At 35.5% G+C, this 12,256-nt stretch overlaps 1 protein-coding gene across 3 annotated transcripts in view; it reads right to left on the bottom strand.

The window, feature by feature from the left end:
• Window positions 1-11,845, bottom strand: part of LOC101895423 (A disintegrin and metalloproteinase with thrombospondin motifs 1) — a 266,152-nt gene extending 254,307 nt beyond the window's left edge. The window contains exons 1-2 of one of the 3 annotated variants that reach the window (XM_059122778.1): window positions 11,214-11,845; window positions 1,300-2,391 (exon numbers count right to left, since the gene is read on the bottom strand). In XM_059122778.1, the coding sequence (XP_058978761.1) occupies window positions 1,300-1,779 (480 nt within the window). In that variant the 5' untranslated portion in view covers window positions 1,780-2,391; window positions 11,214-11,845. The remainder of the gene's footprint in view (window positions 1-1,299; window positions 2,392-11,213) is intronic. The other 2 variants (XM_059122776.1, XM_059122775.1) reach the window with 2 other exon arrangements.
• Window positions 11,846-12,256: the final 411 nt, after the last annotated feature.

Genomic DNA, 12,256 nt, shown 5'->3' with positions numbered 1-12,256 from the left:
AAATTTGCAGGGGATAGGGTGTTAATCTCGCCTTCGAGATATGTAATTATTCAACATTTTGACCCGTTGTGTGGGAGGAAGGAGTGACCCGATATATGCCATCTTTCCAGCTGATTTTGTGTTATAAAAAGTAATGAAACTCACAAAACTTGAAGACAATCGAACCCTCATTTCAGACCTTACAATACTTGTAATTCTGCCTTTGTGTGGGGGAGGAACATGAAGGAGTGGAACGATATTGTCCATTTTCGCACCTGACCAAAGTTTGAATAAAATTGGATGATCCTTTTTTGTTCTATTAGTCAAATTATTTTCTATGAAAATTGTGACCTTTTGCGGGCGAGGCACTAAATGTAGGGGTCCGATATTACCCATCTCCGAACTCGATTTAAGTTTTATATTAATATTACCATATACCACGTTTGGACCAAATCGGATACTAGATCAGCTGCAAATGTCCTGAAACGGATTTGGTCCAAAGATACCTAGAGTATAGACCCGTTATTTCGATGATAGTTTCAAATAAATATACCCTTTCGTTTTGAATTTTTCTCTTTCCCTCGCTGGCACAACAAATCTTGCAAAGAAAAAAACAATCTCAAAATCATATAATTCGATGTCAAGGCATACACTTCTAGGATTTTGTTTCATTCCCGTGTCTTAGAAACTATAATTCTGTTCTAAGCTAGTTATGAATGGATTTAGCTCCACAAGAATGAAATTGGGTACCAGATATCTTATAGAGCTCGGAAATACCTTTACCAAATTTTATCGAGATTAAATTTGGAAATGGCTTCCAAATATCAAAAACTTTTTTTTTTTGCAGTGATTTGTTTATTTTATTTAGTGATTGTTTTTAATCAAATTAGAGCTAACAAAGCCAAGTAAGTATAATTTTATTACAAACGTGACTTATACTCTTTTTAAAAATAACCACAACCACAGCGAGCACCACAATTCAGCCTATCTATGTCTGCGGTGAACGAGACACGAACAAACAAAACAAAACGAATGAGAGGGTACTACACATGTGAAATTTTAAACGAAATCGAATACAAATCAAATTAAATTTAAAAATCAATAAATTTCCAACTAAAAATTTTATTGGCAACATTTTTTTTTTTCAATTCCCACCCAAAAAAAATAAAAAAAAAACAATTCTTTTCTTTGCATAAATCAGAAGAAAAAGAATAAAAGCAAAACAGAACATGATGTTGCTGGGCCAAGCCTCTGCAACACAAAAGTCCTCCAAGCCAAATTTCAAAAGAAAAAATTCCAAAATTAAAACCGAAAACTTACCTGTTTCTCAACCAATGGCCTTCGATAGATGAAATCCTTTTTGGCCGAATACAATTCGGGCGGTATGCCTTTGAAGGAGTACCGCAGAACACTGTCTTCATCCTCGGAGCCATAGCCTTGAAACGCTGAAATATCACCCTGTCGCAGTGTCACCGATTCTGTGGCATCGGCATTCGATGTCGAATTTGCATTGGATGTTTGAGGCAGGAAACTGAATGATTCTGCTGCCGTCACCGGACACTCACAGGCATGATGGCAACAGCTACGATGTTGATGAACGGAATATGATGACCATGATTCCGATGAGTTGGAACACAATGTGGCAGAGGCACTGGCCGCACTCGTCGACGGCTGTTGACAATGGCCCTGACAACAGCAGGGCACCGACTCAATAATTTCCGCCGTGGAAGTGGATGACGGTGCCCTGGTGTGGCCGTTGCGACTTATGGGTGCCAATAAACTTTCCGCCTCTGCTGTCATTGTTGGGCCGCACGTGCTCTCCGTTTGTGGGTGGTTGGTTGGCTGGTTGACTTAAAAGGGCCCAGGGGTCTGGCGTTGTTTTGGATGGGCAGACAAAACTCCCAAGCTTAAAATATCCGTACGGGGGTGTGTGAGTGTGTGCGTGCTTGTTGTTAGCCAAGTTTGCAGAGGAATTCCTTATTTTGCCACTTGTATGGCCGTAGGGTGTAATTACTATGCTAGGCCCGTCCGTCACTATCGTCGCGCAAAGCTGACGGGGGCATTGATTTAATAATGATTTCAGTGTGAATTTGAATTTGTTAGAGGTTTATGTTTCGCCGTGCGGGGTAGTAGTAGTTGTTGTTATTGGATTTGTCACTGTCGCTGTTTGATTAGTTGTTGTTACGACGTTGTTGTTGGGTTGTAGGTTTTGATTGATTTTTCACTTTTATTTGGCATTTGGGCCGTTGTTAATAATTATTTCCGTTTACTTAGAGAGGTGTGTGTTTATGTGCGACACACTCAACGACAAGCACTGCGGCTGCTTAACTGACTGACTGGATGGCTGGCTATTGAACGTTTTGCAATTTGATATTCTTTAAGTTTGATTCAAAAAATTTCTGAAACTGTTATCTAAAAGATTTAAAAAAAAAAACAAACGGTTATGTAAAAATATTCAAAATTTGAGATTTTTTGCCATAGCTACATTTCATCACTTCATTTCACTTCAACTTCAAATTTTGCCATTGCGCCGCCCACCATTTGATTGATGATTTTCATTTGAATTTGCAATCAATTAAGATTTTTTTTTAAAATTTTAACCAAAACCAATTTTTCTGTCGCTGTCGCTCTCCAGTGACATATCACTCGCACTTTCATTCACTTTTCATGTAACCACTCGAAATCGGGTCCGATTAAATTGATCGATGGTAACGCATTTATGAATTTGGGCCTGCTCCGAAGCAGCACACAAAGCCGTGTCTTTTTCATCGTTTTGTTTAAAAGCGCAACTAATTTTCGTCCACTTCAGTCAACATTCGGTGGTTAAGGTCACCACGCTTAGGGCCTTTGTTTATAGCGGACGGTGTGTTTCAAAGAGTTTCAAGTTTTTTGTTTCTCGACAATGAATGACATATTGTTTCAGCTTTTTGGAAAAAATTAATAATACACTGAGAAAAAATTAAAACTAATTTTATATGTCTGGAAATTAAATTCTGTTTTATTTTATTTCCATTGGGCCAAGACAGTGTTTCGTAACAAGGTATATTTAATAAGGTATATTTAATAACTGGCAATCAGCTGTTATTCGTTATATTTAAACCCTACACCACATTGTGGGTATTATTTCTTTATGCATTTGTTTGTAACATGGAGATGGTAGCGAGATAGACCCATAGTTACTTTTGAGGATCTTCATTGAATCACTTTCCGAGTCGATTTATGCATGTCAGTCTGTCTGTCCATGTATTCTTGTGAAAAAAGGAAGGTCGCATTTATTATCCGATTGAGATTAAATTTTCCAAACAATATTTGTTTGGCCCAAGGACAACCCCTATTGAAATTGATGAGAATCGGTTCAAATTAAGATATAGCTCCCATATATATCTTCAACCGATTTCGGATTAATTGTGCACTAAGTGGCAAATATAACTCCAAATGAACTGGATTTTGGTACATCCCACCGAATTCAGTCTAGAAGCAAGTACATCAAATTTGGTGAAATTTGGTGAAAATTGGTTCAGATATAGCCATTGCTCCCACATATATGTTTCATCCGATTTTGTGTTTAAGTCCCTCACATTGGTAATATGCCGTCGACAACAGTGATATTTGGTACCAGACAACAGATACAGCCCAGAAATACCTTTGCCAAATTTTTTCGAGACCGGTTCTGATTTGGATACATCTCCCATATATATCTTCAACCGATTTCGGGTTAATTGTGCACTAAATGGCCAATATAAGTCCAAATGACCTGGATTTTGGTTCATCTGACCGAATTCAGTCTAGAAGCAAGTACATCGATTTTGTTATCGGTTCAGATATAGCTCTAGCTCCCATATATATGTTTCACCCCATTTGGTGTTTAAGTTCCTCACATTCGTAATATGCATTCGACAACAGTGATATTTAGTACTAGACAACGGATACAGGCCAGAAATACAATTCCCAATTTTTATCGAGATCGGTTCATATTTGGATATAGCTCCCATATAAATGTTTTATCCGATTTGGTGTTTAAGTTCCTCACGTTCGTAATATGCATTCGACAGCAATGATATTTGGTACCCGATATCTTATAGAGCTCGGAAATACCTCTGACAAATTTTATCTTATTTTATCTTGAACGGCTACAATTTGAATATAGCTCCCATATATATCCTTAATTCGATTTCAGGTTTATTGTGCAAATAATGGTTAATATCAGCCCAAATGGAGTGAATTTTTGGACGTACGTTTCAATTTCGTGGAACTCTTATCCTATATATATTTTTTTTAATATAACCCTTTTCGAAGTCAGACATATAGATGGACGGATCCTAGATCGACTACAAATGTCCTGAAACAGATTTGGTCCAAAGAGATCTAGGGTCTAAAACAATTATTTCGATGAGAGATGTTTTGGCCATATCAAATGATATATACCCTCTGTAGCTATATATCTGAGGGTATAAAAGTCGATACGGCTGCATTTGGACGTATTTTCAAATGTTTCAGGTACCTCAATCATTACTCTATCAAGTTAATCACATTTTTTATTGTTTGCGATTGAAACAAACCCGAAACGAAGATTCTGCCCCTTCCATAACAATATTAGACTTTAGGATAAGCAAAACCCATTATTGGAAGATGCTATGTTCCTGGTCATTGGTAAGGATCTAACACAAAGCACGAAGAAATATTTTTTATTCTCTCTCTCCCTCTCTGCTTCTCTTTAAGTTTATGGAATAATGTTGCATGGTAGATAAATACAGGTAGTCGCATCGACACAGCCGCTGGGCCAATGAACTGTCAAACCAATTTTGGAATTGAAATTTTTGAATGAAAAATTATTTCAATTTGTAAAGCCACCTTTCGTCGTTTTATAAAAACAAATAAAAATCTACTTATTTTTGAAGAAATATTTAAAAATTGTTGACATATCAATGTTCCCAAGCGCTGATGCATCGACCTGTATTCTTCTACCATGGCCCAATAGTTTGTGCACATAAACATTCTCTAGAAGTCCGTAATTTCAATGATACTCTGTTATGTACTATTTTTAACATTTAGCCCTCTTTGAAAATTTGTGTATTCAAAAAAGTAAAAAAAGAAGTAAGTTCGGCAGGGCCGAACTTTGGATACCCTCCACCATTTGGACCGAATTTGAAATTTTTCAAAAAAATAACATTTGCCAAAAATTCTGTTAAAATCTTAAAAATACCGATTATTAGGGTCTATACGAACACGTGGACCTACATAGGCAACTTTTGTCATATTGAATAACAAAACATGAAAAAACCCTGTAAATAATGTAGCTAAAATTATCAAAATACCGAATATAGGGAGGTACTGATATATGGGGCCTCTATGAAGCCCTGGGCCTGCATAAGCAATTTTTTTCACAGGCTATAGTATCCATTATGAATTCTAGGTGCGAAATTTGCAACAATTCCGGTGAATAACGTCCGTAAAATCGCCAAATATCAAATATCGGAGGGTACCGTTGTATGTGGGCTATACGATATCGTGAACCTTTATAGATATTTCCCTTCCAGGGAGTAAAGTGCTTGGAAAGAACTTCTAGTACGGATTTTTAGACATCCATAGTAAAATTTTGCTAAATTCATCAAGATACAGAATATAGGGAGGTACCGTTTTATTGGGCGTATACGATGCCGTGGACCTATATAGACAATAATCTACTATGGGATAAAGTACGTAGATGGAAATCCTTATGTGGATTTTAAGTCAATTTTATTGAAAAACAAAAACAAAAAAAAATTTGTGTTTATTTTCAGACAATTTCATTTAAAAATGTGGCTAAAATCATCAAAATACCGAATATCGGGAGGTGACGTTATATGAGGGCTATACGAAGGCGTGGACCTGAACAGACAATTTTCTGTCATAGGCTGTAGTATCCATTTTGAACTTCAAATACCAAATTTGAAACGTTTTCGGTGAATAATGTCGCCTAGATCACCAAAATACCGAAAATAGGGAGGTACCATTATATGGGGGCTATACCAAAACGTGGACCTACATGGCCCATTTACGAACTTAACCTGCCCACTGGCAAAATAAACATGTGTGCAAAAGTTTAGCCTTCTATCTCAATTCGTTCGAAAGATAGCGTGATTACAACAGACAAACGGACAGACAGACACACAGACCGACACTCAGACAGACGGACGGACGGTTATCGCTAAATCGACTTAGAATTTGGCGCTGATCAAGAATATATATTTTGTTGGGTATGACATGAGTATTTCGAGGAGTTACAAACGGAATAACAAAGTTAATATACCCTCCACAGTATAGTGGAGGGTATACAAAATATAACGAAACTTTTTAGACCATTTCTTCTTCTTCAAATATTTCAACTTTCCTACAGTTCCGCATTCTTCTGCCTTAATAGTTTATTGATTTGTTTTGCCACTTTTGTTTACATTCGATTTTTTTTTTTTTTGTTTTGAGAATCACAAAAATAACTTTAGCCACTAGGCCGGTCATAGACCCATATTTCTGAAGAAGTTTCGTTTAAAAATACCAATATTTATTTCAAGTAGAAAAAAAAAACAACGACAAAACCGAAAACAAACTCGTAGCAAATCTTGGGTAATGGTATTTAAGTTCCTTGTTATTGTTTTCAAAATAGTTTTTGGTCTTGCGAGATGCATAAATCTCAGACAGTAATCAATTTGTTGCTGTCTATTTTCAAACAACAAAAATAAAATTTTCTGCTATTTTTGTTTTTTTTTTTTTTTCTTCTTCTTCTTCTACCAGATTTAGTTTACAACGCTACACTGACAATGTTTACACAAATAAATTTGTTAACTTTCAAACATGTGCCATTCAAAGACATTGACATTAACCGCTAATTTATTTGAAAAAAAAAAATAAAAAAAAAAAACTAAAACAGATTTTTTCTGCTTTGCGCCAATATTCCTCGGTGTGGGGGCCGGACTTGGGTGGGGGTTAGCGGCATGTTTGCTAAGGTTTTTTAGTTTCGGTTTGGTTTGCGTGCTTGTTGCTGCCATAGTTTATAAGCGTTTAGGCAGTTTCAATGATTTTTGCAGGTTTATTTTTTCTTTGTTTTGTTTCTGAGGAGTTTTTTTTATTTTTTTTTATTGTCACTGACTGGCGTTTTTTGCTTTGCTTGGCTTTTAAGCTTCAAATAAATCGAACAGAAAATTGAAGTGAAGCGAAACGAAATGAAACGAAACGGCACAACAAAACGTATCGAATTAGACGTCATTTGGTTGCGGTGTTTATTTAATTTTTTCTCTGTTTTTTTTTTTTTCGTTTGGTTTTGTTAAATGCAGAACCCCAAAAATAAACATTTAATTATACATTTTCATTAAAATAAAAGAACACGCACAAACACACGCACGCCCGTATGCAAACACTTGAAAAGTGTTAAACGTTTCTTAAATAGATTTGCTTTGTCTTTTTTCGGTTTTTTGTTTTCGGGGGTTTGGAAGGGGTGACATTATTATTTTTTTTAATGAATTGTTAATTAAAATTAAATAAAATTTTTATTATATTTTTTATATGTATTTTTATTTAAAATTTTTATAATTTTTAATTTAAAAACGAGAACACCGAACACATTATGTTTTTTTTTAACACATTGACCTAGGTTAGTTTGAAATGAGCATTTTAGAGTTATTTATTTTATTTCAAAGCAGAATTCATTTATAATGACCAAAGATATTGTTACATTTTTGATATATATAAAAAATAAAGATGTTATTTTATTTTATTTATTTATTATTATTATTTTTTTTTTTTTGTATTACGGAACTAAGGCCAGGATTTAAAAAAAATGACGTTAATCATAAATTTAAAATTGGAAATGAGCCATAGTTTTTTTTTTCTCACAGAAGGTCTGAAGTGCTGCTAATTGCAAGACCAGACAGACTCCCCAAAAATGGTCTGCTCCAAGAAAACAAAATCATATCCTCAGATAGTCTTCCCACTGAAAACCGATTCTTTAGATTCTGGAGAGAGTCTCATAAAAATCCAATAACATCCACTCGAACAATTTCTTCAAGAAGAGCAGAGCGGTAGGTTTTTTTAAACATCCCTTAATTTCCTCTAAAGAACCAGAGTCATAGTTGAAATGAAGAATTCCTTATGGAAGGTCTACTTCAGAAAGACCAGGGATTCTCTCCCAAAAAAAAAAAAACGGAAGGTCTACACAGAGAAAACAATAACATTATTTTAAATAAAAAAATCAGGAGGTATTCCCTAACCCCTTTTTTATTGAAGACCCCAACATCGTCTTCTGGAAGACAGCATTTCTTGTAGCCGATTATGGGTTTTCTTAAAAAAGCCTTTATATTCCAGACTATTTTTCTCACCGAAAGCCAGAAGGTCTTCTTTCAGAAAAACAAAGGGCCACAAAGTCTTTTTTCAGCGAACTACAAGGTAGAAGAAGGCCATACAGTCTTCTATTAGAAGACTACCTTGAATACCAAAAGCAGAACTTCTTCTATAGGGGCTTTCCATAGCAAGTCAGTTGATATTCTCTAAGGCCTTTTCATTCTTCCCATGAAAGACCATAAGATCTTTTTATATAATACCCGGAGGTTTTTCATAGAAGGCCCGGAAGTGGTCTTCTTATAAATGACCAGGATGAGGTCTTCTCATGGAAGACCAGGATGAGATCTCCGGAGACCAGAAGATCTTCTTATATATTACCCGGAAGGTTTTTTCGTAGAAGGCCCGGAAGTGTTCTTCTTATAGATGACCAGGATAGACCTCATCCTCATCATCCAATGGAAGAACAGAATGAGACGTACTAATAGAAGACATGGTGTCTTCTCTTAGAAGATCAGGAGGTTTTTTCATAGAAACCAAGCAAGAAATTCTCAGAGAATTCCAGGTGATCATCAAAAAGGTGACAAGACCAGGGAGATCTTCTTACATAAGACAGGAGAGGACTTCTCATAGAAGAGATCTTCCTATAGAAATCGAAGAGTTCCTTGTCATAGAAGATCAGGAGGTCTCTTCTGATAGATGACCACGAAGTCTTCTCATTGAAGACCAAGAGGACTTCTCATAGAAAAACAGGATATCTTTTCATGGAAGCCTAAGAAGACCAGGATATCTTCTCATGGGAAACTAGAAAGTCTTCTCATAGAAGACCAGGATATCTTCTCATGGAAGACGAGAAGGACAAGAAGTCTTCTCATAGAAGACCAGGAAGTTTTCTCACAGAAGACCAGGAGAAGGTCTTCCCATAGAAAACCGGGTGGAAGTTTCCTCACTGAACACCAGGGGGAGGACTTTTAATAGAAGCTCAAGGAAGTCTTCTCATAGAAGATCAGGAACAAGTCTTCTCATAGAAAACCGGAAGGAAGTCTTCTGATAGAAGCTTAAGTAAGTCTTCTCATAGAAGACCAGGAAGGTTTTCTCATAGATCATCTAAGAGATCTTCTCAAAAGCTCAGGTGATCTGCTGGTCTTCTCATAGAACAACAAAAGATCTTCTCATAGAATACCATGAAGGACTTTTCAGAGATCAGGGGGTCTTTTCACAGAAGACCATGAAATGATCTCAATGAAGTCCAGAGAGTTCTTCTCATAGAAAATCAGGAGGAGGTATTCTCTAGAAGAACAGGAGGTCTTCTGTAAAAGACCAGGAGATGTTCTAATAGAAGACCGGGAAGAAGATCAGGAGATCTTTTCATAGATGACCAAAATGTCTATAAATAGAAGACCAGAAGGTATTCTCATAGAAGACATGAAGTCTTCTTCTCATAGAAGACCAGAAAGGTCTTTTTGGTGAAGACTAGAGAGGTCTCTTATGAATAAATGACCAGAGAACAAGGTTTTTTTCTCAGAGGAGGATCAGAGGACTGATTTTCTCATAGAGGATCAGAAGATCAGGATCAGAAGACTCCTAAATTTTCTCATGGATGACCAGTGTTCCTTCTTATGGAAGGAAGAATATTCTTTTCATAGAGGACCTCAAGTCCTCTTCATTGAAGACCAAAAGTTCTCTTGTGGAAGGACTTTTCACAGATTTCAAAAAGCACCTCTCCAAGAAGGCCAAGAGCTCTTCTTTACAACCAGAGAGCCTTCCAACGAAAGATCAGTAGTTCATCTCACATGAAATCGGAGGGTGGGCTCATAAAAAACTAGAAGTTGTCCCAAAAAAAATCAGGATATATCCTCCAAAAAATCAAGAAAATCGTCGATTCTCTCTGAGAAAAAGGAAAAGACCAGCAAGTTTTTCAATGAAAACTCTAAGTTGTTTCTTCTCATGGTAAGCAAAGGATACTTTGGGAGAAGAGCAAAAGTTGTTTATATAGAAGTCCTTGATGGTCTAGGTTGGTCAAACATTTTGTATGGCACCCATTTTAATGTTCAGCTGCAAAATTTTGAAAATCTAAAACGTTTTTTTAAAATTTTTTTAAATTCCGGCAACAAAGCCGGGCCAGAAATTCTGAACACTGATTTAAATTTGGGTACGTCTTACACTAAATGGAAAATTTCCTTCGCGACTTATTTCGCATTTCAACTTTAACTAATTAGTCGAATGTAGGAGAATTTTGAAATCATTAGATATAGTTAAGTTATCAGTTAACACCAGTATTTATTTTCGTAATGCCCGAACATGGGATTCAATGGATTTACCCAAGAGGATTTTTTTTTGGCCCAAGTCACCGGCTAGCTTTTTCAAAAACAAATAAGTCTAGGATGACAAAGTATAAATTATGCATCGAAATTGAACCAAGTCAGCCTAAATTCATTTTTTATGGTTTTATTTCCCAAAAATGTCCAAGATTTTTTAATTTTTTTCTGAGATTTTTCTATGTTGGCTTCCTCGAAAAATAAAGAAATAAGGCACAATATTTTGAATTTTTTTCAAAGGTCATTATAAACAAATGAGATTTCATATTTCCGTATTTTTCGTTTTTCTGTTTTTATATTCGAATGTTTGTTATTTTTTCGTTTTGTTTTGATTTATATTTTACAAAAAATTAATTTTTTTTTTAAATCACTTAATTCTTATTCACAATAAATTTTTAAAAACTGTTGCTATTTCTTTTTTGACTTTGTAATTAAACTTTAAATTATTTTATTGACACTCAGGCTCTGACTCGGCTTCGAAATTTCTGATTAACCAAAAAAAAACAATTTATTGTTGATTATAGAAAAATTTCCGAATTCCAAATACATCTCTGCACTCCGAATTATTTCACATAACATAACGAACAATATTATTCAACACTGCCTTACACTTTTGAAAAGTTTGGGTGGGAAAAACACCAAACATCAAATCCATATAATTCCGAAACTTTTCAAAATCAAAAAATTTTTCAATTTTCAACAAAATTTGTTTAAAGCACACTTTTGTTGTTGGTTGGTATTTAATTTTATTGAAATTTTTATTTTATTGAATTTCTTTCGATTGCCGTCAAACGAAACGAAACCAAACTAATTTTTTTCCATTTTTTTTTTCATTTTTGAGTTATGTGTTGTGGCTGGCGTTGAATTTTTGAGCGCTTGTCGTTCGTTGCCTCATAAACACGCGTCCAATACTGCTCTATGGGTCTGGTCTTATGTCTGTCGTTTCAGACTTTATTATTTTTTTGTGTTTTTTGCTGTTGTTTTTTTCGTTTTTTTTTTTTTTTTTTTTTTTTTTGTCTTGATCATCAGTTGGCGGGTTTTGGTAGTACGAGTATTGCTGCCAGAGCTCTCTGTGATTGTTGTTTGCATAGATCTTCCACTCTGTACAAGAGTGCTTCTGCCTATGTCTGTGTGTCCATGTGTGTTTGTTTAAGTGTGCATGGTTTCTATCTGTGCTACTCAGCAACTAAAAAATATGTGGTCTTAGCACTACTACTCTACAATACGGAAAAACAACAACAACAACAACAATATCATTTTATACAAACAACAACCATAAAATGAGCCAATTTGTATCTGCTTTAGTGAACCGGCAAACGCGTAACCAAATCTGAAAGTAACTGCTCAGCCAAGCAAATCTCCCTCCAGAGCTACAGTCTAAACAAATGACAACAAATACAATGCCATAAAATCCACCGGCAAAAAAAAGAGAATTTAGTTTTTCACAAACCCTCACTCACACAGTGATCTTCACCATGGCATTTTGCCTTCTCTGGGGCTCTCTCTAAGCCTCAGATGCTCTCAATTAATTTCTAAACAAAACTTGGCGCCCAATAAAATTAAAATTTTATTCATGACTCTTCAAAAATTTGCCACTAATCTCCCAAGTGTTTATAGAGAAAGAGAGAGAGTAAAAAAGCCACCAACCTCTC

The sequence above is a fragment of the Musca domestica genome, unplaced genomic scaffold (genome assembly GCF_030504385.1).
Source record: "Musca domestica strain aabys unplaced genomic scaffold, Musca_domestica.polishedcontigs.V.1.1 21, whole genome shotgun sequence".
Classification (NCBI taxonomy): Eukaryota; Metazoa; Arthropoda; class Insecta; order Diptera; family Muscidae; genus Musca; species Musca domestica.
This window is presented reverse-complemented; position numbering and strand designations above follow the sequence as displayed.